This window comes from Tursiops truncatus, chromosome 2 (assembly GCF_011762595.2).
Source record: "Tursiops truncatus isolate mTurTru1 chromosome 2, mTurTru1.mat.Y, whole genome shotgun sequence".
In the NCBI taxonomy this organism is placed as follows: Eukaryota; Metazoa; Chordata; class Mammalia; order Artiodactyla; family Delphinidae; genus Tursiops; species Tursiops truncatus.
The window spans coordinates 22,352,796-22,376,857 of NC_047035.1; the positions used below are offsets into that span (position 1 = coordinate 22,352,796).

A 24,062-nucleotide genomic window follows, 5' to 3' on the forward strand; every position below is an offset into this window, starting at 1 on the left:
TTGAGGTGGTTCCCTGTTATTTATTTTTGATAAGTGTTGCTATTACTTTTTATATTGAGTGAACGATAAAGATATTTCCATTTTGTAAAAATGGAATGAATTAACAACTTTTTATTTTTCAGTATTTATTTATAATGTTTTCTATAACAGCAGGTACTGCCTTTATTTCAGATGCAGTAATAAATTGTTGGGATATTAGGGTTGTTAGGATAAATTAGAAGCTTGATGCTGAAGGCTATTTTGAAGTTTTAGTAAGGCACTGTGAATATCATAGTAAACATCTTCATTGTTTTTCAGCACTCGAAGTTGGAAACCCAAGACTTAACAGTCTTAAATGTTAACTGCTAATTTTTTGATGGAATATTTTTGCTCAGCCTTTATTGACTAATTAAACTTACGTTTACCAGTGTCTTTTTAAAAAACAACCTGACTTGAGGTGTAATTTACCATAAAATTAATCTGCTTTAAGTGTAAAATTCAGTGATTTTTAGTGAAGTACTGGGTTGTGCAGCTATCACCATAATCCAGTTTAGAACATTCCTATTGCCCCAGTGAGATCCCTTGTGACCAGGACCTTTCTTGACTCTATAGAATTTATGGCAAAAGATTTCTTATAACAGGGCTGTATTTATTGCTTCTCTTCTATCTACTGTACCTCCTCTGTGAAATATACACAAATAGTCAAATACTGTATATTTTATTTAGGGGACTGTATAGTGATGCTTCTGAAGTGTGTTTGCATTTGCACAGCTTTTAGCAAGGAAGATCTCGCATCAGAGAGAAAATTCTTTCATGTTTATTTTAGAGAGTCCCAATTAAACACTTTGCAGTTTGACTTTAGTTTTTGATCTTTTACAGCTGGTTTATTTTTAGCAGATCATAGTAGCAAAGATTGACAAGCCCTTTCAATTATTTGATGCATATAAATATCAAAACCTTCCTAGGCAGGTCACGCTCATAGATAATTAAAATGAAAAAGAACTAAATAGATAGAACAGTTTATCATTAATAGAGTAATAAATGCAGTTGTAGGCAAAATTGGTATTTTTCTTCTAACTCACCAGAGGGCACTATTTTCTAGTTTATTACTTTTAACTCTGATCTTTTGACATATTATATTCTACTTTGGAAAATTTAAGTCCTTTATTGGGATCCAGATTTGGATCAATTGGAGACTAATGACTGTTTACTATTGCAACTTTCAATTTTTTTGTGACCTGTTTTATAATAGTGTCATTAAAAAAGGATTCTACAAATAAGCCAATCTTAAATGCTTTAGGCGATAGTGTATCTGGCGTAAAATATCTCTTCAGTTTTAGTCTTTTTTTTGCCTAACAGTTCTGTAATCTCACTTTTCTCTTTATTCATGTTAAGGTTTCAGATCGGGTAGAGCGACGGCTTCAAGAAATACAAAGAGAGATGCGTACAGAAAGAGAGCTGGTGGAAAGACGGCAGGATCAACTGGGACTTATTTCTTTGCAGCTACAGGAGGTTTGTGAAAAATACCTTCTTGGAATGTAAATCTTGAGTTTTGGTGGTTATTTAGCTATTGTTAAAATCGTTATAATACTTTAGTTGTTGCATGTGAAAGTATAGTTCAGTCTGTAGAAGTATAGCATATTGGTTATAGTTCATTGTGTGAAGACAAGCCTACCTGGTTCAAACCCAGAGTCTACGCCTTACTGGCTGTGTGACCTTGGGCAAGTTCCTTCACTTCTAGGCCCATTTCCTCTGTGGAAAATGGAAATAATAATAGTATTTACTTGATCACATTGGTGCAGGGGTAAATAAGTTAATGTGGGTAAAGCACTTAACGTAGTGTCTAGCATGTGCTGAATACATGTTAACTGGAAGTATAATTATTTGGATTAATTTTCTTTGGTGTGAACTAGACCAGGGGTAAACAAACTGGTCTATGGGCTGAATCTGTCCCATTGCCGATTTTTGTAAATAAAGTTTTATTGAAACGCAGCCACTCCCATTCATTTCCAGTTTGTCTGTGGGTGCTTTTGGGACACACCGTTGGCAGAGTTGAGATGTTGTGAAAAAGACCATATGGCCCACAAAGCTTAAAATTAGTATTGACTGGCCCTTTATAGAAAAAGTTTGCAGATCCCTGGCCTAGACTATCATCAAACCAATTCAAAACGGAGGTTACTTACACTTTAGGTAACCTGTTTATTTCGAAATTTTACACTTATGAAGAAGTTGAATAATTAGAACAAAGAATTTCTGTATATCCTTTACCTCGGCTCCCCCAGTATTCATATTTTACCAGACTTGCTTTATTGTTTTATATATGTATCTCCATATATATGTATATCTAAAAATTTTTTTGAGCTAGTTGTTGACATGATGTAAATACTTTTAAATCTAAATAATACAGTGTGTACATTCTCTTCTGTAGTCACAGGAAATTAACATTGGGTCAATACTATGATTTAACCTATAGGGTTTTTAAAAATTTTTTATTTTACATCTTTATTGGAGTATAATTGCTTTACAATGTTGTGTTAGTTTCTGCTGTATAACAGGGTGAATCAACTATATGTATACATATATCTCCATATCCCCTCCCTCTTGAGTCTCCCCCACCACCCTCCCTATCCCACCCCTCTGGGTGGTCACAAAGCACAGAGCTGATCTCCCTGTGCTATGTGGCTGATTCCCGTTAGCTATCTGTTTTATATTTGGTAGTGTATATATGTCAATGCAACTCTCTCACTTCATCCCATCTTACCCTTCCACCTCCCCATATCCTCAAGTCCATTCTGTACGTCTGTGTCTTTATTCCTATCCTACCCCTAGGTTCATCAGAACCTTTCTTTTTCTTCTCTTTTTTAGTTTCCACATATATGTGTTAGCATATGGTATTTGTTTTTCTCTTTCTAACTTACTTCAGTCTGTATGAGAGACTCTATGTCCATCCATCTCACTACAAATAACTCAATTTTGTTTCTTTTTATGGCTGAGTAATATTCCATTGTATATATGTGCCATATCTTTATTCATTCATCTGTCGATGGACACTTGGGTTGCTTCCATGTCCTGGCTATTGTAAATAGAGCTGCAATGAACATTTTGGTACGTGGCTCTTTTTGAATTATGGTTTTCTCAGTGTATATGCCCAGTAGTGGGATTTCTGGGTCACATGATAGTTCTATTTTAAGTTTTTTAAGGAACCTCCATACTACTCTCCATAGTGGCTGTATCAATTTACATTCCCACCAACAGTGCAAGAGGGTTTGCTTTCTTCCACACCCTCTCCAGGATTCACTGTTTGTAGATTTTTTGATGATGGCCATTCTTACTGTTGTGAGGTGATACCTCATTGTGGTTTTGATGTGCATTTCTCTAATGATTAGTGATGTTGAACATCCTTTCATGTGTTTGTTGGCAATCTGTATATCTTCTTTGGAGAAATGTCAGTTTAGGTCTTCTGCCCATTTTTGGATTGGGTTGTTTGTTTTTTTTCATCTTGAGCCTGCATGAGCTGCTTGTAAATTTTGGAGAATAATCCTTTGTCAGTTGCTTTGTTTGCAAATGTTTCTCCCATTCTGAGGGTTGTCTTTTTGTCTTGTTTATGGTTTCCTTTGCTGTGCAGAAGCTTGTAAGTTTCACTAGGTCCCATTTGTTTATTTATTTATTTTTTTCCATTTGCCTAAGAGGTGGGTCAAAAAGGATCTTGCTGTGATTTATGTGAGAGTGTTCTGCCTATGTTTTCCTCTACGAGTTTTATAATGTCTGGCCTTATATTTAGGTCTTTAATCCATTTTGAGCTTATTTTTGTGTGTGGTCTTAGGACGTGTTCTAATTTCATTCTTTTACATATAGCTGCCCGGTTTTCCCAGCACCACTTATTGAAGAGGCTGTCTTTTCTACATTGTATATTCTTGCCTCCTTTCAAAGATAAGGTGACCATATGTGTGTTGGTTTATCTCTGGGCTTTCTATCCTGTTCCACTGATCTATGTTTCTGTTTTTGTGCCAGCACCATATTGTCTTGATTACTGTAGCTTTGTAGTATAGTCTGAAGTCTGGGAGCCTGATTCCTCCAGCTCCTTTTTTCTTTCTCAAGATTGCTTTGACTATTCGGGGTCTTTTGTGTTTGCATACAAGTTGTGAAATTGTTTGTTCTAGTTCTGTGGTAGTGGTAGTTTGATAGGGACTGCATTGAATCTGTAGAGTGCTTTGGGTAATATAGTCATTTTCACAATGTTGATTCTTCCAATCCAAGAACATGGTATATCTCTCCATCTGTTGTATCATCTTTAATTTCTTTCATCAGTGTCTTAAAGTTTTCTGCATACAGGTCTTTTGTCTCCTTAGGTAGGTTTATTCCTAGGTATTTTATTCTTCTTGTTGCAGTGGTAAATGGGAGTATTTCCTTAATTTCACTTTCAGATTTTTCATCATTAGTGTATAGGAATGCAAGAGATTTCCGTGCATTAATTTTGTGTCCTGCTACTTTACCAAATTCATTGATTAGCTCTAGTAGTTTTCTGGTAGCATCTTTAGGATTCTCTATGTATAGTATCATGTCATCTGCAAACAGTGACAGTTTTACTTCTTCTTTTCCCATTTGGATTCCTTTTATTTCTTTTTTCTTCTCTGACTGCTGTGGCTAAAACTTCTAAAACTATGCTGAATAATAGTGGTAAGAGTGAGCAACCATGTCTTGTTCCTGATATTAAAGGAAATGGTTTCAGTTTTTCACCATTGAGAACGATGTTGGCTGTGAGTTTGTCATATATGGCCTTTATTATGTTGAGGTAAGTTCCCTCTATGCCTACTTTCTGGAGCGTTTTTATCATAAATGGGTGTTGAATTTTGTCAAGCTTTTTCTGCATCTATTGAGATGATCATATGGTTTTTCTCCTTTGGTTTGTTAATATGGTGTATCACATTGATTGATTTGCCTATATTGAAGAATCCTTGCATTCCTTGGATAAACCCTACTTGATCATGGTGTAGGATCCTTTTAACGTGCTGTTGTATTCTATTAGCTAGTATTTTGTTGAGGATTTTTTCATCGATATTCATCAGTGATATTGGTCTGTAGTTTTCTTTTTTTTGTGAGGTCTTTGTCTGATTTTGGTATCAGGGTGATGGTGGCCTCGTAGAATGAGTTTGGGAGTGTTCCTCCCTCTGCTATATTTTGGAAGAGTTTGAGAAGGATGGGTGTTAGCTCTTCTCTAAATGTTTGATAGAATTTGCCTGTGAAGCTATCTGGTCCTGGGCTTTTGTTTGTTGGAAGAGTTTTAATCACAGTTTCAATTTCAGTGCTTGATTGGTCTGTTTATATTTTCTCTTTCTTTGTGGTTCAGTCTCGGAAGATTGTGCTTTTCTAAGAACTGGTCCATTTCTTCCAGGTTGTCCATTTTATTGGCATAGAGTTGCTTGTAGTAATCTCTCACGGTCCTTTGTATTTCTGCAGTGTCAGTTGTTTCTTCTCCTTTTTCATTTCTAATTCTGTTGATTTGAGTCTTCTCCCTTTTTTTCTTGATGAGTCTGGCTAATGGTTATCAATTTTGTTTATCTTCTCAAAAAACCAGCTTTTAGTTTTATTGATCTTTGCTGTTGTTTCCTTCATTTCTTTTTCATTTATTTCTGATCTGATCTTTCTGATTTCCTTCCTTCTGCTAATTTTGGGGGTTTTTTGTTCTCTCTCTAATTGCTTTAGGTATAAGTTTAGGTTGTTTATTTGAGATTTTTCTTGTTTTTTGTTTGATGGGTTTTTACCTTGCTCCTCCTTCTGCTATGTGTTTGTCTGTCTTCTCAGTTTGCTTAACTTAGTGTGTTTTGTGTCTCCTTTTCTCAGTCTACAGGTTCATAGTTCCCGTTGTTATTGGTGTCTGCCCCCAGTGGCTAAGGTTGGTTCAGGGGCTTGTGTAGGCTTCTTGGTGGAGGGGACTGGTGCCTGTGTTCTGTTGGGTTGGGCTCGATCTTGTCTTTCTGGTGGGCGGGACCACATCCGGTGGTGTGTTTTGGGGTGTCTGTGAACTTGGTATGATTTTAGGCAGACTCTCTGCTAATGGGTGGGGTTGTGCTCCTATCTTGCTAGTTGTTTGGCATGGGGTGTCCGGCACTGGAGCTTGCTGGCTCTTGAGTAGAGCTGGGTCTTAGCATTGAGATGGAGGTCTCTGGGAGAGCTCTTGCCAATTGATATTACGTGGGGTCTGGAGGTCTCTCGTGGTCCAGTGTCCTTAACTTGGCTCTCCCACCTCAGAGGCTCAGACCTGACAGCAGTTTGGAGCACCAAGACCCTGTCTACCACACGGCTCAGAAGAAGAGGAAGAAAAACAGAAAGAAAAAATAAAATAATTAAAAAAATAAAATAATTAAAGTAAAATAATTATTAACATAAAAAATTAAGAAGTAAAGAAAGAAGAAGAGAGCAACGAAACCAATAAACAAATCCACCAATGATATCAGGTGCTAAAAACTATACTAAGACAAACATAAAAATCAGAAACAAGGCAGTCACAGACAGCAAACCCCAAGTCTACAGTTGCTCCCAAAGTCCACTGCCTCACTTTTGGGATGACTCGTTGTCTATTCAGGTATTCCACAGATGCAGGGTACATCAAGTTGACTCTGGGGATTTAATCCACTGCTCCTGAGGCTTCACGGAGTAATTTCCCTTTCTCTTCTTTGTTTGCACAGCTCCTGGGGTTCAGCTTCGGTTTTGGCCTCACCTCTGTGTGTAGGTTGCCTAAGGGTGTCTGTTCCCTGCCCACACAGGAGGGGATTAAAGTAGCAGCTGATTAGGGGCCTCTGGCTCACTTAGGCCGGGAGGAGGGAGGGGTATGGAATGCGGGGCGAGCCTGTGGCGGCAGAGGCTGGCATGACATTGCAGCAGCCTGGGGCATGCTGTGTGTTCTCCCAGGGAAGTTGTCCCTGGATCACGGAACCCTGGCAGTGGCGGGCTGCATAGGCTCCAAGGAGGAGGGATGTGGATAGTGACCTGTGCTCGCACACAGGGTTCGTGGTGGCTGCAGCAGCAGCGTTAGCATTTCAGCCCATCTCTGGTGTCCGCACTGATAGCTGTGGCTCGTGCCTGTCTCCGAAGATTGTTTAGGCGGTGCTCTGAATCCCCTTTCCTCTCGCGCCCCGAAATGATGGTCTCTTGACTCTTAGACAGTTCCAGACTTTTTCCTGGACTCCCTCTCGGCTAGCTGTAGCACACTAGCCCCCTTCAGGCTGTGTTTATGCAGCCAACCCCAGTCCTCTCCTTGCCGTCTGACCTCTGAAGCCCGAGCCTCAGCTCCTAACCCCCACCCGCCCCGGCGGGTGAACAGGCAAGCCTCGGGCTGGTGGGTGCTGGTTGGCACCGAACCTCTGTGCGGGAATCTCTCTGCTTTGCCCTTTGCTCCCCTGTTGCTGCGCTCTCCTCTGTGGCTCCAAAGCTTCCCCGCCCACCCCCTGTCTCTGCCAGTGAAGAGGCTTCCTCGTGTGTGGAAACCTTTCTTCCTTCACAGCTCCCTCCCACTGGTGCAGGTCCCATCCCTATTCTTTTGTCTCTGTTTTTCCTTTTGCCCTACCCAGGTATGTGGGGAGTTTCTTGCCTTTTGGGAGGTCTGAGGTCTTCTGCCAGTGTTCAGTAGGTGTTCTGTAGAAGTTGTTCCACATGTAGATGTACTTTTGATGTATTTTTGGGGAGGAAGGTGATCTCCATGTCTTACTCCTCCACCATCTTGAAGCACCCTCCAACCTATAGGTTTTATTCTAATTTTGCCACTTAAAGTTCTTTTCTGGTCCAAGATACAATACAGGATTACATATAGCATTTGACCATCATGTCTCTTTAGTCTCCTTTAATCTGGAACAGGTTTTCAGTTTTTCTTTGTCATTCATGACCTTGACAATTTTGCAGAGTACTAGCCAGTTATTTTGTAGAATGTCTTTTGTTTTAGGTTTGTTGATTTTTTTCCTCATGACTAGATCAGGTTATAGGCTTTTGGCAGGAAACCCAGAGAATTGTTGCGTTTTTCCCAGGATATCATATCGGGGGCATGTAGTGTTGATTTGTCCCAGTACTGGTAGAAACTGAACATTGGTTAAGGTGTTGCTTGCCAGGCTTCTCTACTGTGAAGTTACTGTATTATGCCTTTTAAATTATTTGTCTTATGGGGAGGCTCTTTAAAACTTGAAAATTGCTTATTTCTCATCAAATTTTCACCTACAAATTTTAGCAGCTATTGATGATTCTTTTGTGAAACAGTTACTGCTATAGGTGATACTAAACAGTGATTTAAAAAATATTCTGTCATTTCTTTCACATTTATTAGTTGGATTCCTACTGTCAGGAAGGGCTTGTCTTTTTCTCCACTCATTCATTCATTGATTCATTCATTATTATTGGTATAGGTTTGTGAATTCTCATTATATTGTTTATGTTTTATAACTGTCCTAGAAAACTTGTGTTTCCTTTTAAATGTTTCTTAGATTTATAAAGTGTAAAAAATTAGAAACAGCAAGAAAACCAAAAGATTTAAAAACAAAACGAACGTTTTTTTCTTTTACAAAGTGGTTTTCTCTAAAAGTGATGTTCTACAGATGCACTTATGTGTGCTTGAAGATCATTAACCCTTTTAAATTGACAGATTAAAAAATTTTTTAAGTATTAGGAGACATGCCAGTTGAAAATTAGGAACAAAAATTGCAAACCTGAAATTATAATGTAAGCTGACAGAAAACAAAAGCAGATCTTTCTAAAATTCCATTTCACAAAAGGAAGCATACCCTTGTTAGTCGGTAATTACTTTGAAGAGGATACTTTGTTGAATAATTAGATACAGCATGTGGGTAGCCTTTTTTTTAAACCTTGATTTTTATACATTTTTTCTCAAAGCACATTGCATCTGGTGAGCATAAGAATAGTACTGAAATGACAATTGTTCTTTTTTGCGAGAGAGAATTAGGGAAGTTTTCCATGCTTATATTCTATTCTCTTTGCAGGATGCACAAAATTACAAAGAAAGAGGGAGAGGAAGATTGCTTCCCACCCCTATTCTTGAGAAACCAGAGCCTGAATATTTGCATTGTAATTGTCAATTTGACTAAAAGCTTGAGCAGTGGTTTGGAATTCCATCTCTGACAGTACAATAGAGGATCACTATTGATAAGAAATGTTTAATTTCATATTTTGTCACTTTAATGTAAGTGGTGACCTATATGCTTTTAATAGGTGGTTTTGGATTAAACAGTGCAATGGAAACTGGAAAGGATTAATTTAGCCTGATGCGTTTTCCTACTCACAAGTTAAGTGGCTTAGACTATTCTGGAAGGGTCACGTTTAAGGAGAGAAAATACTTTGCTTTCTTTTTGATATTAAAAAATACTTATGGCTATATCTATACTGTATGATAATAGTAATTTATATATTTTGTTTCTGGCTATGGTGAAAAATTGAATCTGTGGGTGAGTAAGTAGGCCTGGACTTTTAGCCACTATGTTCTCCTGCCTCCCTAAAATGTATAATTCAGTGTTAGTGAAAATTATGACATTCAAAAGTCATAATCTCTTAATTAGCAGTAATCATTAAAAATTCCAGAATGTTGGAGATTTCTAGGTATAATGTATTATAGGGTGTCAATCTGTGGTTTTGGCTAATAAAACTTGCTTCTTTTTAGTGATTTAATGAGGTTCTTAGCTCCTCGGAGCTTTATCTGTTCCCATTTAATGAAAATCACAGTATTAGTCATCGGAAATTGGTTGAGGGAAAGCCACTCTCCTTTTCTTGTTTAGAGTTTTTAAAGAATTGTTCACTCTTTTCTGTTCCCTTTTTTCTTCTCCTTCTTTTCTTTCTTCCTGGTCTAAGCAAAAGGGCTAAGCTCATGCTCTGGAATCCACTTCCCTTGGTGAAGCTCAACTACTTATGTGCTACTGCTGGCACATGAACGTCAGATTTTCTTAACTTGGTGAGGGCCTTATCTGGCCTTCAGAACTCATATATCACATTTTAAACAACATTGTTTTCATTTCTCAGTAAAGGTCTCCTTAGAGAGATGAATGTTTTATTAGTTGTGCAATAATATTCTTTTCATATACCTTTAAAAAAAATCTCTCTATATATTTTTAACTAAGGTATAGTTGATTTACAATGTTCTGTTAGTTTCTGGTGTACAGCAAAGTGATTCAGTTATATATATATATATATATGTATTTTTTTCAGATTATTTTCCATTATAGGTTATTGCAAGATATTGAATATAGTTCCCTGTGCTATACAGCAGGACTTTGTTGTTTATCTATTTTGTATATAGTACTGTGTATCTGTTAATTCGAAACTCCTAATTTATCCGTCCTCTGCCCCCTTTCCCCTTTGGTAACCATAAGTTTGTTTTCTATGTCTGTGAGTCTATTTCTGTTTTGTAAATTCATTTGTATCATTTTTCTTTTTTAGATTCCACATATAAGTGATATCAGGTGATATTTGTCTTTCTCAGACTTACTTCACTTAGTACGATAATCTTTAGTTCCATCCATTTTGCTGCAAATGGCATTATTTCATTCTTCTTTATGGTTGAGTAATATTCCATTGTATACATGTACCACATCTTCTTTATCCATTTCTCTATTGATGGACATTTAGGTTGCTTCCATGTCTTGGCTATTGTAAATAATGCTGCTTTGAACATTGGGGTGCATGTATCTTTTCAAATTAGAGTTTTTTCTTCTCCAGATATATGGAAAGAGTGGCATTGCTGGACCATATGGTAATGCTACTTTTAGTTTTTTAAAGAACCTCTATACTGTTCTTCATAGTGGCGGTACCAATTTACATTCCCACCAACAATGTAGGAGTGTTCCCTTTTCTCCACATTCTATCCAGCATTTATTATTTGTAGACTTTTTGATGATGGCCATTCTGACCGGGATGAGGTGATACCTCATTGTAGTTTTGTTTTTTTTTTTGCGGTACACGGGCCTCTCACTGTTGTGGCCTCTCCTGTTGCAGAGCACAGGCTCCGGACGCGCAGGCTTAGCGGCCATGGCTCACGGGCCCAGCTGCTCCGCGGCATGTGGGATCCTCCCAGACCAGGGCACGAACCTGTATCCCCTGCATCGGCAGGCAGACTCTCAACCACGGCGCCACCAGGGAGTCCCTCGTTGTAGTTTTGATTTGCATTTCTCTAATAATTAGTGTTGTTGAGCATCTTTTCATGTGTCTGTAGGTAATCTGTTTGTCTTCCTTGGAGAAATGTCTCTTTAGGGCTTCTGCCCAGTTTTTGATTGGGTTGTTTGTTTTTTGGATATTGAGCTGTATGAGCAGTTTGTATATTTTGGAAAATAATCCCCTTTCGGTCGCATCCTTTGCAAATATTTTCTCCCATTCCATAGGTCATATTTTTGTTTTGTTTATGGTTTCCTTTGTTGTGCAAAAGCTTTTAAGTTTAATTAGGTCCCATTAGTTTATTTTTGCTTTTATTTCCATTACTCTAGGAGGCAGATCCAAAAAAATATTGCTGTGATTTATGTGAAAGAGTGTACTGCCTAAGTTTTCCTCTAGGAATTTTAGAATATCTGTTCCTATTGGGTTGACCAAACAGTTCCTTTGGTTTTTAAAGTAAAAATGAAAGACACATTTTTCATTTTCACCAAGAACTTTATTGAACAACGGATTCACCATTTTGTTCCACTACCTTCTGCCATTTTTTCATGCAGCTTCATAATTCCATCTTCCTAAAACGTTTTATCTTTTTGAGCAAAGAACTGTTCCAGGTGTTTTTTACAGTCTTCCAGAAAATTGGCATTTTTTCCATTAAGAGAATTCTGTAAAGACTAAAATAAATGGCAATCTGAAGGTGCAATGTCTGGTGAATACGGCAGATGAATCAGAACTTCCCAGCCAAACTGTAACAGTTTTTGCCTGGTCATCAAAGAAACATGTTGTGTTGCGGTATCCTGATGGAAGATTATGCGTTTTCTGTTGACTAATTCCAGACGCTTTTCGTCGAGTGCTGCTTTCAGTTGGTCTAATTGGGAGCAGTACTTCTTGGAATTAATCGTTTGGTTTTCCGGAAAAAGCTCATAATAGAGGACTCCCTTCCATTCCCACCATGTACACAACTTCACCTTCTTTGGATGAAGACCGGCCTTTGGTGTGGCTGGTGGTGGTTCGTTTCACTTGCCCCACCATCTCTTCCGTTCCACATTGTTGTACAGTATCCACTTTTCATCACCCATCACAATTTGTTTTAAAAACAGAACATTTTCGTTATGTTTAAGTAGAGAATCGCATGGGGAAATATGGTCAAGAAGGTTTTTTTTTGCTTAGCTTATGTGGAACCCAAACATCAAAGCGATTAACGTAACCAAGCTGGTGCAAATGATTTTCAATGCTTGATTTGGATATTTTGAATATGTGAGCTATCTCCTATGTGGTGTAACGTTGATTGTTCTCTATAAATGTCTCTATTTGATCACTATCAACTTCAACTGGTCTACCCGACCCTGGAGCATTGACCAGTGAGAAATCTCCAGCACAAAACTTCGCAAACCACTTTGGACATGTTCACTTAGTCACAGTGCCTTGTCCATACACTGTACAAATCTTTTTCTGTGTTTCAGTTGCATTTTTACCTTTCTTGAAATAATAAATCATAATAGGCCGAAAACATTGTTCTTTTTCTTCCATCTTCAATATTAAAATGGCTATACAAAAATTCACCAGTTTTGGTAAGTTTGTTTTAAAATGCACACTGATATGACAGCTGTCACAATACAGTCTAACAAAATTGTTTCGAATGAAACAATTAAAGACAACTAAGTGCTACTGGAGCCATCTTACGGAAAAAAACAAATGCACTTTTTGGTCAACCCAATACATTTAGGTCTTTAATCCATTTTGAGTTTATTTTTGTGTATGGTGTTAGAGAATGTTCAAATTCCATTCTTTTACAGGTAGCTGTCCAATTTTCCCAGCACCACTCATATAGCTCTTTTAAATTTTGAATGGTTGTTCTCTGAACTTTTACTAATTGCATTCAAATATTAAGCCTGTAACCATCAGTCTTTCCTTGTTGAACCAGTGTGAAAACAATAAAGTGTTTGTTTAACATTAGGGTACATTTATCGTCTTACTAATTCCTTTTGATCAGACACTTGATAGTAAGGTAACTTTGATTAGTTAAATTTAGCGGCATGAGGTAGGAACGGACATGATGAAAGAGGTATTTATTAGACGGTAAGCCCAAATCAGAACTCTTTTGCAGGTACAGAATTTACATAAATCTTAGATAACATTTCTAACTCTTGACTATGGCATCTTGGGAATTCCTGACTTGTTTTTCTTATTAGCTCTTTCTTATAAATTGAATGTTATTTGTTCAATTGAATTCCATAAAATGAAAATCATGAGATAAATGCTGGGTGTATATTTGTATATGTTTTTCAGAGCATTTTGTAGCATATTAAAATACTAGTTCCCTGATCTTCCCCCACCAAGAATATTCCATGCTTGCATATAACCTAAAGTGAATCAGGTTCCTTAAGGTTTAAAACTGTTTCATGGAGAATGGGGCAGGCAGGGCATGGAATCTTAATAGAAGATAGTGAAGTCTAAGTGAGGAATTGAGTGTAATGTGGGAGCTAGGCTCAGTGGTTTTCAGTCTGTGCTCTGATAGAAAACCAGATTATGTGAGTCTTGTCAATAAAATAAGGCCATATACAGAAAAATTAATTGATAGATTTATTTCCCCCAGTATTTTCCTTCATCTTTTGGCATCTATATCAATTGTGAAAAACCTAATGAACAAATAGCTATTCGTTCCTTCCCAGAAATGTCATTGTGGCTCCAGAGATGCTGACTGATACGGCTGCTTCAACTAAGAAAAGCCTTGGGTACTGTTCATTAATGTATTTAGTGTGGACTCATTAAGGGAGAAGCTTCCACTGAAGCCAAGAATGTTTTCCTAATGTCCTCTTAATAGCTTTACCATCTCCCTTGAGACTTCTGAGCCAGTTCAGAGGAGATCCTAGTCTGCTAAATGTTTTAACATGGCCTCCTTAACCCTTTCTCCCGCTCTTCCTTTAGAGACTCCCCTACTTGATTTGGAATTATGGAGGCCTTTCTGAGTCTGCTAGATTTTAGACTCCCTTCACTTACCTTTCCAAGGATGAATTGCAAAACGTTTGTAGGTATGCCCCACATTTTCACATATTTACTTCATAGTATAAGCTTCCCTTTCCCGATTGATATTATTAGATACTTTTTTTTAAGTGCACATTAAATCACCCTCACATTGAACATACCAATAGCCTCCCTGGACGTTGAGAAAAAACAGTGGAATTTACAAGTAAAGGAGAGTTTAAAAGTAAAACACAAGTTCTGAGGAAAGCACAAGGAAAGCTCGGAGGAGGCGCCTCAGTTTTGCAGTTGTTGGGATATGAGCTGTAGGATTCAGTCCTTTGTCAGGCTTAGGTGACCAGGTGGAGTATAATAGGCAGAGAGTGACCCAGGCAGGGTGACACACAGGGCCCCAGACTAACAAGGGGCTGAAAGCACTGAATGTCACACCAGAAAAACCACATATGTACTACTCTGTAGGAGAACGTGCGTAGCAAGGGAAAATTCAAAAACTTATGCTCTAGTGTTCGTTCTTTAGGGGGTGAAACTGTGTGTGTAGAAGAAATTTGGGCCTTATTTTGAGTCACGATTTTTATTCTTTTAATGAACCTTAATCCCGTTGACTATTTTTCTCCTTCTTCTGCAAAGATGGCTTTTTTTCTTTTCACTGTTCAGTTTCTGGTAATATATACTATGTGAGGTGAGGTTTTTAGTCTCAGATTATTACTGTTAATTACCATTTCTTGATGTATTGTTGTTTTTAATTGTACTTGTTTGGAGAATTTTTTATTTCTAGCATTTAACATAGTAGGCTCTTAATAAATATTTGTTGAATTCTTTAAGTAGTGACCATACTGATGCATTGGTTTTTAAAATAAATTATCTATTTATTTATTTATATTTTTGGCTGCGTTGGGTCTTCGTTGCTGCGCACGGGCTTTCTCTAGTTGCAGCAAGCAGGGGCTACTCTTCGTCGCGGTGCATGGTCTTCTCATTGTGGTGGCTTTTCTTGCTGCGGAGCACGGGCTCTAGGTGTGTGGGCTTCAGTAGTTGTGGCGTGCGGGCTCAGTAGTTGTGGCTCACGGGCTCTAGAGCGCAGGCTCAGTAGTTGTGCCACACGGGCTTAGTTGCTCCGCAGCATGTGGGATCTTCCTGGACCAGGGCTCAAACCTGTGTCCCCTGCACTGGCAGATGGATTGTTAACCACTATGCACCAGGGAAGACCCTGATGCATTGTTTTGATCCAATGTTTAACTAGTTTTGTTTCTCATATGGTTGTTTTCTTTTAACATTTTCATTTAGTATAAAAAGTATTTTTTACATTTAATTTAAATAAATGCATAACTAAATGTGTTCCTATCATAAATGCTTGTACAAACAGCCTCTTTTTTTAAATGCATCTTTATTTATTTATTTGCTTGGCTCATTTTTTCCCTGTTTCTTCCCCTCTGTTCTTTTCACCATCCATCACTACCCCTACTCCCTAAAATAAAAAGAACTAGTGTAAACAGCCTGGGATATCCCTTTATATTTTTCTTTGTGCTCTTAATTTTCCTGGACAGATACATATAAACTACTAATATATACACCTTTGTATGTATATATATATATATATATATATATATATATATGTATATAGGGGCTTTTTTTGGTATGTTTTTATTTTAATAAAAACTGATGATATTGTATATACATTTCTGCATCTTGCTTTCTTCTCTCATCAATACTCTCTGGAAATTCCTCCAACTAGCTGATGTTGTTCCAACTTAATCTTTTATTACCATGGACAGATCTTTTATTATAATAGATGTTACCAGATTATTTTTCCAAATGGTTCTGACTCTCCACGTTTCTGTCAGCAAAATGGCTGAGAGTGGCCCTTTTCCCCGCATTCCTACCGTTAATAGTGGTTATAATTCTTTTAATTTTTGCCAGGCTGATGAGGATTAAGTGTTAACTCATTTTTATGTTTATTTGCATTTCCTATTAGTGAATTTGAACATCTTTTTACAGATTTGCTGGCAGTTTTCATTTGTGCCTATACAGATGGCCTGTTTATAAATTTTGCTCATTTAAAAATACTGGATTATTTGAGTTTTCTTCCAGGAATTTAACTTTTTTAATGGCAGGAGGAAGGAGTCTTAAGTTATTTCTTATGTGACTGATGAGTTGCCTCAGCATCCTTTCTGAATAATTTCTTCTTTTCCCTCTGGTTTAAATGCCACTTCTGCTTTACAGTGTTGCATGATATCTGAGTTCTATGTGCTTTGATCTGTTTGTCTATCCCTGAACTGATAACATGTTGTCTCCATTATTAGAGCTTTCATTATAATTTGGTAAATGATAATGAAAGTCTCTTGTCATGTTCCATGAAAAATTCTGCGGGCATTTTGATTGTAATTGTATTAGATATGTAGATTAATTTGAAGAGAAGGTGTTTTCTAATGTTCTTCAATAATGTTTTGTAATTGTCTTATAACAATCTCGTACATCTTAGACTTATTCCTTGGTACCTTATGGTTTTTCTTTTTAATTGTTTGTGGGGGATATTTTCTTTTATTGCAACTCTGATTGGTTATTTGTAGTTTACAGGAGTGCAGTTGGTTTTGTATGTGGCTCTTTTATCCAGCATTTTTGCTTAATGATCTTATTAGCTCTTATAATTTGTTAGTAGCTTTACTGACATATTGTCTACTGTGTAGCTAATCATATCATTTGAAATTAACGGCAATTTAATTTCTTTCCTTATAATTCTTCTTTTGTTGTGGTTTTATTGCACTGGCTAGAAACTCAAATGCAATGTTGAATATAAGCAAAGATAGCAAGAATCCTTGTTTTACTCTGATATTTATAGAAATGCTTCTAAAGTGTTAACCTTATGGTTTGGTGTTTGCTCCTGGTTTTGAGTGCTATCCTTTATCAGATAGAGAATATTGCCTTCTATTTGTGGGTTGCCAAGAGAGGTTGATTTTTTAAAAAACGATGAATGGGTTGTGAAATTTATCAAATATTCTTGCTGCTGTCTTTCTCTTTAAATATTTAAATACATTTGACTCTATCAGTAGATTCTGAGCTCTCCTTGCATTCCTGAGAGCTTTATTTGGCCATAATGTATTATTTTTTTGTACATTGCTGAATTAATTTCCTTGTCTTTTCTTTAGTATGTTTATATTTATGTTTATGATTGAGATCAGTTGTATGTTCTTTGCATTACCTTTTTTGGTTTTGAAAGCAAGGTTACATTAATCTCATAAAATGAATTAGATAGATTCCTTCTTTTTCTCTTCCCTGGCTGTTTAAGAGAAGGATTGTTTATTTCTTGAATGTGTGTTAAAATTCACTCATGTAATCATTGGTACCTGTTGTCTTCTTGGTGGCTGAGAGTTTCAACTTCTTCAGTATTTTTTGGTTTATATCAATATAACCTTTTTATTTTTTAAGTCAGTTTGGTAATTATTCCTGATTTGTGTGTGTGTGTGTGTGTGTGGTATGCCGGCCTCTTACTGTTGTGGCCTCTTCTGTTGCGGAGCACAGGCTCCGGACGCGCAGGCTCAGCGGCCATGGCTCACGGGCCTAGCCGCTCCGCGGCACGTGGGATCTTCCCGGACAGGGATACGAAGCTGTGTCCCCTGCATCGGCAGGCGGACTCCTAACTACTGCGCCACGAGGGAAGCCCTCCTGATTTTATAAGTTATCCATTTTGTTGTGTTTTGATATTTAAAGAAGCATTCATAAGCCCTGCTATATTATTTTTTCAATCTTGTACTGAAGCTGTGTATCCTTTCTCTTTAATATTATTTATTTTTTTCTCTTTTTCTTTATTAGTCTTACTAGACATGATTATTTTATTAGTTTTCGTTTTGACTAGCTTTGTTTATTACTTCATCAACTTCTGCCTTTAATGCTATTGCTTTTTTTCTGATTTTTCATTTTTAGGATTGCTGTTTTATTTTTCAGACTTGCAAGTTAAATAATTGACTTGTCTGTTTTTTAAAATAAATGTTGTAAATTCATGAACAAATTACCCTGTGTTTTGAGATGCTATTATTTTATGATAGTTTATTTCTAAATTTCATAATTTCTATTATGGTTTCTTCCATAATTCAAGACTTAGGAGTGCCTTTTGGAATTTTCAAATATGTATGTATGCTTAATTTTTAACTTTTTACAATTTATCTTTAAATTCCTTTGAAATTTGTTGAAACTTCCCATTTGGCTTAGTACCATTGTTGGTTATTTGGTATTTTATGAGTAAAAAAATTAAACATTTTCTGGGTTTTTTTTTTTAATGTTTATGTGTGACGCTACAAATTTTTCTAAGAAATACATATTCCAGGCACAGTGATTTCCTCTTATTGTCTTATTCGACCATTTTTTTTCTGATTCTCAGTGTAACTTATCCTTTTTCATCCTTCAGGTTTAATTGCCACCTCTTCAGAGAAAACTTTCCTGCCCCCTTTTCTAAAATAGCCCCTTTCTGCCCCGTTGTTCCTTGTCATTGTCATGTTACTTTATTTTTTAATAGTACTTTACATCACCTATAGTTGTGATTTGTCTACTTATGTTATTGTGTGTCTTGTCATATAGCATAACTACTTAAGTTACTGTATTGAATAGTTCTTCCTCCACTGGCAGGAACTTCATCCATCATGCCTGTTTCTGGGGCTGCGGTATGGTGTTTATCACACCACAGACATTCTGTGAATAGTCATTGGAAAATGAAGGCTGCTTTCAAATGTAAATAACCACTTAGCTGCATATAATGTTCTTGGTAAAAAAAAAAAAAGTTTTCATTTGAAGGTTTGTATACATTTTTGTATTATTCTGTGGATCTTATTCTTGCAGAGCAGAAAGTGCAAATCAACAAATTTTAACTTCTTTGAAGTTTAATATGTAACAGTTTAAATGATTTAAACCAAATCCCACATTCTTCAAGAATTCAGACAATCACAATTAAGTTTTAAATATTTCAACTTTATAAAAACATTTTGTTATAGGTTACTGTTTTTTCAAATTATGTCAAAAATTTAGGACAGCTGGATTTCTGCTCTCTTTGTGTCTAGCAGATAAAGTTAGAAAAAGAATTAGAGCTGCACAGATACATGAAATCTAAAAGTAAGACCTCTTGAAATAATTATGGATTTCTGAAACCATGTTAATTCAGCTGTGTGGATGTAGATAAATGACACTTTATGGAATTTTCCCATTATGGGTCAATAGCTGGTGCTGATTGACTTGGGTTTGGGGACATTGCAAATAATGGACAGAAAAGACTTTTTAAGAGACTTTGCAGATACAGTTTTTTCTTTTGTAATTTTCAAGACGTGTGTAAGGAAAGTTCTTTTAAGGTTTTTCACATAATTTGCATTACATGTTTCAAATTTTGATGATAAAAATCATAGGATAAATACTTAGTATGAATGAATTAGTACATGTTTTTGACCACTAGTCGTCAGTATTGAACCATCAGTTGTGACCCTGCAGGCATTGTTTACTAAAGTTGCTAAACTTTGTTGAAAAATGATTATAATATATACACATTCCTCATCTCCTAGGACTCCCTGAAAATACACTTGGCCACAGATATTGCAACTTGAAAAATCTAATTATTTAACTATTGCTATTTGAAAACTTAAATTTGAAATGATGTTGCTTTCCACTGTTGAAAAATAAAATATGACGTATGGAGTATTACATATTAAGACATCTGTTATATTTAACACTAAAACTGTCATTTCTATGCCTTTTGGTCAGAGTTTCTTTGAGGCTTTCTATTCAGGGTTATAATTCCTTTCTTCCTCTCTCTCTCCCTCCTGCTGAGGAAAAATCTTTTTATGTGTAGTAAAACAAAGACTACAATTTGATATGAGAGTTTATTTCACTGGAGTCATATAGTCTTATGCCATTTTCCACATTTCATATTTCTAAGCTATACAGAAGTATACCAAAGATATGTTCTCTAAATTTTTATATTATATAGATCTAAAAACTTTTCCCTAGTTATCATTTTCTTCTCCTTAATAATCATTGCCTTTGCACCCTGTTGTCTACTCACCCCAGTTATATTTATTTTCCACTGATGTTCTAATGCTGTTTGTTCTTCGTCTGGCTAATCTTGTTTGTTTTTCTTTACTTGTTAGAAAAGCATTTTTTTTTTAGCTCTGTCATGACTCATTGCATTTCTAGTGAATTTACATTTTTATTCAGTACCCTGGATCCTTTTTTCTTTCTTTCTTTCTTCCTTCCTTCCTCCCTCTCTCCCTCCCTCCCTTTCTTTCTTTCTTTTCTTCCTTCCTCCCTTCCTTCCTTCCTCTCTTCCTTCCTTCCTTTCTTCCTTCTTTTCTCTCATTTTTTATACTGCAGCTGTAGTTTTATTTATTTCTCAAGAAAAGAGAAACTGCTTAGGTTTTTCTAACATACCCTTGCCCATATTATGACCAGGTTAGAACAGTATTTGCAGCTGTAACCTTATTATGTAGTTTTTTGGTGGGCCTCATATGGCAGTGAGAAAAAGTTACGCCTTTTCATGTTTATTTCTGAGGTTGAGAACCTGAAGTGCTGCTCACCAGTATCAGTCTTGGATGGGGATCAAGTCAGAGTGATTCTGTGATTCAGAGCCACAAAGCCTGGGCAGACTTGGTCTCTGGAGCTCCATTTCCTGATCCTTCCCCTCCTGACTTGTGAACTTGTATAGAAGTTGCTAAACCTTACCTCTTTGTGTGGTTCATCTTAATAAGTAGTTCATATGATTTATTTCTTTTTAAAAAAATGGCTACTTATCTTGATAGTAAAATAATTTTAGTTTTATATGAAAAATTTTTTGTGTTTCTTTTATGTCCTCGCCGTCTCTGTTTCTTCCGTTCTTCACATCCAGTTTATCATTAAATTCTGTCAGCTCTATCTTGAAAATATTTTAAATGATAACAACTCACTCCTTTTATCACTTCTACTCTCATTTATCATCCTGTGACTCTTGTCTCCTGCCTGGGCTAGTGGAGTAGCCTCCTTGCTTCCATTCTTACTTCCCTGCAGTCTTTTCCCCATAGAATCAGATAATGCCACTTCTTTCTTCAAAACCCTTCAGTGCTTTCTTTATCACATTCAGGATGAAATCTAAAATCTTCAGCCTAAAAGGCCCCTCTGAGGTGGTCCCTGCCTGCCATCTTACTCTGATTCTGTCATTCTTCCACTTGCCTACTCTAGGCCAACTACACTCGCCTGGCTTTTCCATGGACATGTCAGGCACCCTCCTGCTTCTGGACATTTGTACTTTCCATTCCCAGAGCCAGGGATTTTCAACTCTGAAAACAGTTGCATTGCTTATGCCCTCCTATCGCTCAGAGCTCTACTTCAGAAAGGCCTTATTAGTTATTCTACATAATACACCCCTTCTTCACTCCTGAGCCCCTTACACTGCTGTATTTTTTTTCTTTATAACACTTCTCCTTACTTGTCATCTGTCAGCTATCTGTCCCCGTGAGCAGAATGCAGGCTTTATGAAGGAAGGCACTTAGTCTGTTTTGCTCATTGCTGTATCTCCAGCACCTAGAACAGTGCCTGGCATAGGTCTAGTAAGTGTTTCTTGAAGGAATGAATGTTATATGCTATGTTGTCAGAACTATTCATAGTGAAATATTCATTTGGCCAATACCCTCATGAACCTACCACGCGCCAGGTGCTGTGCTGGGGACTAGGGATTTAAAAATACTTAAAATGATGTATTGCTCTTTAGGGCTCTCAGTTTAGTTGGGAAAATAGAAATGTTAACAGTCATTGTAATTCAATAAGTGTGTTATTTCAGCTTTGCATAGACTCTAGACTAGCCCGTACAGGAAATAGTTACCCCTTCTCTGCCCTTTGGAAAATTTGGGTGAAAGAGATTGTGCATTTTCAAATTATTTTAGGCAGTTCTTTTATGAATGTGATTCTACCCTGTGGCTTATTGCTACTTGATAAGCACTTTACTAATCTGTGGCTGAAATACTAATTTAAATTCTGACCCACTATACTTTTGATTCACAACATAGCTCTTTGTCTTATTTTATGCCATGCTAATTATTTTCTTCTCTCTTTTATGTTTGTTACCTGTGGATTATTTTTTTCTTTGCAAGGTTAGAATAAATACTTTTTTTCTGTAAGGTTGTGAAAAGTCTGTTAATGTCAACATGCTGAAAGAAAGGAAGTAGATGGAAACAAATGACTGGATATTAGGGGGTTTGTCTTTCACAGCTGGTTGAACACTATTTGGCACAGCTGGAAATGCGCAAGTCCCAGACATATCGTGTTCTTTAGTCTTCTTCCTTAGCCTTTTCCTTGATTCCCCCCCCTTGCCTCACATGCCCACCCACTTATTTAACATAAAGTCTATTTTATTAGGCTTTGATCATTTAGATGACAACAAAACACTTTATTCTTTGTGTGGAAAGTATTTTTTTTCCCTGAACTTCTTACAGAAGTTGGAAGAGATCTTAGATGTTGTCTCTTTCAACCTTGTACTCATCCAGTACTTGAATTTCCATTCACAGTGCAAACTTCCTGCATGGTTTGTGGATATTAAGGACAAGTCTCCACAAGCCATGCTATCTTTTTCGTATTGGGAAATATTGAGAATAATAGCTAGCTGGATTAAAGAATGTTCCATTTTGATACTGTTTTTCAGGGGGTTACTGTTTAATATTGATAAAACAAAAGCTGAACATTTAGAAATGTATTCCACATCAGAGAAGAGGTAACATGTCAACTGTTAGCCTGCTGGTTAAGGCCTTTGGATTCCTTTGAAGGGTGCAGTTCTGTGAGAGGATGTGTGTATGTAAGTTGTCCTGAAATTCTTATAGTCTCATTTCTATATAATTAACACTCATGTCATGTCTTGTTAGGCTTTTTACTTTATAAAAAAAAATTACCTAAGGCTTTTAATCATTACATGCTTGTAATGTACTTTCTATCCTCTTTCACCTCCCCATTTCAACTTTCTCCAAAATTCTCCCATGTATACTAACTTACATTTTCTTATTATTCAAGTGTTTTCAAATAGTGTGCATTTTTCAGGGTGTCTTTCTGGGTTGATCACTTTGCTTATAGTTTCCTTGGTCCTACCCTCATTGAAGTTAGTCCTCATACAATTTTTTTTCTCTTTTTTTTTTTTCCTGCTTATTTGCTCTCGGTTCTCGAAGTGTTACTACTTATTCTATTAGGGCCATCATGGTCTCCGACTCATTTTTTGTTTCACCTGTTCTTTCAGCATATGCATAGGAGTTCTTATAAAGCATCTTGAATTCTCATTGGAAATAGTTGAGATTTACATTATAGATAAATACTCACATTGCTTCTGTGAGTTGCGTTTAAATCTGACACATATTTTATGTTCATACTACATATGATTAGATCTCAAAGTATTGTTTAATCACATTTCTTTTCCTATGTGTGCATATTTTTTCTTGCCAATATTGTCATTGTAAATTATAACAAATAAGGCTAGCATGAGTCTGTGTGAGTCCCTTTGTGTAGGGACTGTATGAAAATAGACATTTAATTTTGTTAATGCTATGATGATGATGAAAAATGTTTGTGCTCTTGTTGACTGAACAGCTGTCTGACAATAGACTGAGATTTTCTGAGTGCAGGACTTGTTTAATTTCTACTTTATGCTTTTCTTGAAGAGTGGAATGTTTCTATCTATGTTTTCAGCAAATTTATCCTAGACCATCTGTTTATAAAGCCCTATTTCCGTCATTATCAATTAATATTTATTGGGTAACTACTGAGTGCATAGTAATATTGTGCAAACAAAGATGACTTTGCTACAAATAGGCTTATTCATAGATTTGGTACTGTTTTATTTTGATTAGAAAAAAGCAAAAGAAACAACCCCCTCTCCCCCAAAATCCAAAGGCGTAAAATAATACCCTCTAACTCTGAACAATGAAAGATGTTGTATATTTACAGGACATTCTGCTCAAATACATATAAAACTTGAGAAATTCTAAATT

At 36.6% G+C, this 24,062-nt stretch overlaps 1 protein-coding gene across 5 annotated transcripts in view; it reads left to right on the forward strand.

The window, feature by feature from the left end:
* Window positions 1-24,062, forward strand: part of CEP128 (centrosomal protein 128) — a 439,104-nt gene that overhangs the window by 62,021 nt on the left and 353,021 nt on the right. For 4 of the 5 annotated variants that reach the window (XM_033850758.2, XM_073800169.1, XM_033850760.2 and 1 more), the window contains one exon: window positions 1,375-1,491. In XM_033850758.2, the coding sequence (XP_033706649.1) occupies window positions 1,375-1,491 (117 nt within the window). Of the gene's footprint in view, window positions 1-1,374; window positions 1,492-24,062 lie in introns of those variants that run through there. The other variant, XM_073800170.1, reaches the window with a different exon arrangement.